Source organism: Sinocyclocheilus grahami, unplaced genomic scaffold (assembly GCF_001515645.1).
Source record: "Sinocyclocheilus grahami isolate Dianchi unplaced genomic scaffold, SAMN03320097.WGS_v1.1 scaffold8064.1, whole genome shotgun sequence".
NCBI lineage: Eukaryota > Metazoa > Chordata > Actinopteri > Cypriniformes > Cyprinidae > Sinocyclocheilus > Sinocyclocheilus grahami.
The window spans coordinates 1-2,236 of NW_015511856.1; the positions used below are offsets into that span (position 1 = coordinate 1).

A 2,236-nucleotide genomic window follows, 5' to 3' on the forward strand; every position below is an offset into this window, starting at 1 on the left:
GATAGTACGGCAAACCATTTCCACAAGCCTATACAATGACAAAAAAATCAGTATCAGTAAAGAATTCCCAGTCTTGTTGAATCTATACAATAAATAGAAAGTCATAGCAAAATTACTAACCTCAGACAGAACATATGTGCAGGTTCCTTGAAAGTGAAAAATCTGATTGTCAAAGGTGTAGTAGTGAGGATCACCAGAGATGGTGCATGTTTGCCGCTGAATGTTCTGACAAGAGTATTGGAAAGCAGCTGGACGACAAGTTTGGGAATAAGTGCAGGGCTCAAAGCTGCACTGGAGGCCTCTGCTGGTACAGGTGCATCTTTCCTGGCAGGCGGCATCACTCCAGAAATAGTCTCCTAGCTGCACTGGCAAACCTGTAAAAAAGACTTAGGGTTTACGTATATAAACACTGAAAATAATTTGTGTAATTATTGTAAGGCCTCACCTATAATTTACTAGCATGGTACAATCGAATTTGAATAGGACATTCATAGTCTGGCTGCAAATAGCAAATATGGCATGCAGTTAGGGAAGCAACATTACCATTAAATTGACAGCCCCGTGATCCATGATCGGTTCTGAAGGCCCATCTGCCTGGCACATTGACATTACTGCTGTGTGGTAGGCTGGTGATGTCATTCTGGAGTGATCCAGTAATTGAGAAATGGTGACTTGAGTCGATAGTGTCATAACCAGCCTAATGATAGAAAGACATCCAGATGTCTGCTTATTCAGTAAATGCTTGAAAATGCAATAACTATCATATCAATTTGTCATTTTGTGCATACCTGTACATATCGTTGTGTTGGAGCAATTGCACCATAGTTTATTACAACAAATGAGAGATGGCCATTTGAAATCAAAACCACTTGGAAAGATGTTTCCTTAAAAAAAGACAGAAAAAGTCTGAATATTTCAAAAGGAATAAAGAAAACATTATGTGGTGTGCTGATTTTGATTTATTTATTTGTTTGTTTATTTATTTTTAAATAGGTAGAGGAAGATTTCCATGGAGCAAACTTGGCTACTTACAATTCCTGAATTGTAGAAATATCCAACTCTATCCCACGTTGCAACAAAAACCCATGAAGCGGAGAAACTCAAGTCAGGGAAGTATTGGTTTATGTCTTGGGTCGCCTGTGTAAGGACACTGCCAGAGGTGTACTGTTGATATGAGATGACACCATTCCAACGATTGTCAATATCTGTCCAGAATGGAGCAATGAGGTCTTTCCCTCCATAGGCTGGGAACTGGTATGGAGAGTAGCTGTGCCATGCCCCATCAAAGGTCAAGTGTCCATTGTTGTTGACCTGAAATAGAAGAGGACTTATTATTATGTGCAGATTAGAATTCTTATAAAAGACACAAAATTGTTTGTCACAGAAATTTGAACTGCACTCAACAGTCCTTTTTCCCATTTACTTTTTTTTCTTATCTCCAGTTACAGACACTCAGCATCGAAAATCCCATTCCAAAGTGACTTACATAAATTTGGTTGTATGTTTGTCCAAAAAATATGAACGGCTGCTGCAGGAATATAACTGATGAACTCCCATCATCAATGCGTCCATTCACTGTGTCTCCAGTTCCAAATGGATAAAATGGCCCTGTAATATTGATGGCATTGTCTGAGAGAGAAAAAAAAGAACAATATTGAACATTAATTAGCAACAGCATAAATATCAGTTTCTCATGCCCTGACATTTAAATTTAATTTATATTTCAATTTTCATTTACCTTACTGTAATATTTGTATTCTTTGCATAATGAAATAAATATGATACAGCAATATGGCTGTATGTCATCATGGCTGTGATTACCTGTGGCCTTTTGCCTACTTTAATATAGCTGATAATAAATTAGCCTATACAATTTTATGAATTATTTTTAATTATTGACATGCATCACAAACACATAGCATGGATCTGATTTGCAAAACAATAATCCTTCACATTGTAATACACTGCAATATATTACCAGTTGTAATGTTCATGGTTGTAGTTTCTATGGTTGTAGTTTCAGCTGTGGTTGTCTCTGGCATGACAGTAGTAGAGGTAGTGTTTATGTTGCTTGCATCTGAAAGAAATTGTAAATATTAAAAAAAAAGTCTGAATGATCTCTTACATAAAAAAGGGCACATATAAATAAATATATTTACCTGCACAGTATGCCAAATGGCAGTTAGTTGGACTCACAAACTCATAGACATAATACCCTCCTGGACAGGCTTTGACT

At 36.9% G+C, this 2,236-nt stretch overlaps 1 protein-coding gene across 1 annotated transcript; it reads right to left on the reverse strand.

Moving 5' to 3' along the window:
* Positions 1-4: 4 nt before the first annotated feature.
* Positions 5-2,213, reverse strand: LOC107577968 (alpha-tectorin-like; the record flags this gene model as incomplete). Its single annotated transcript, XM_016263985.1, has 8 exons — positions 2,160-2,213; positions 1,979-2,077; positions 1,487-1,629; positions 1,033-1,311; positions 789-884; positions 544-697; positions 121-374; positions 5-28 (listed from the first exon to the last, which is right to left on the reverse strand). Coding segments are annotated over exons 2-8 (1,014 nt in total), but the record flags the coding sequence as incomplete, so codon positions are not given.
* Between the last annotated feature and the right edge of the window lie 23 nt (positions 2,214-2,236).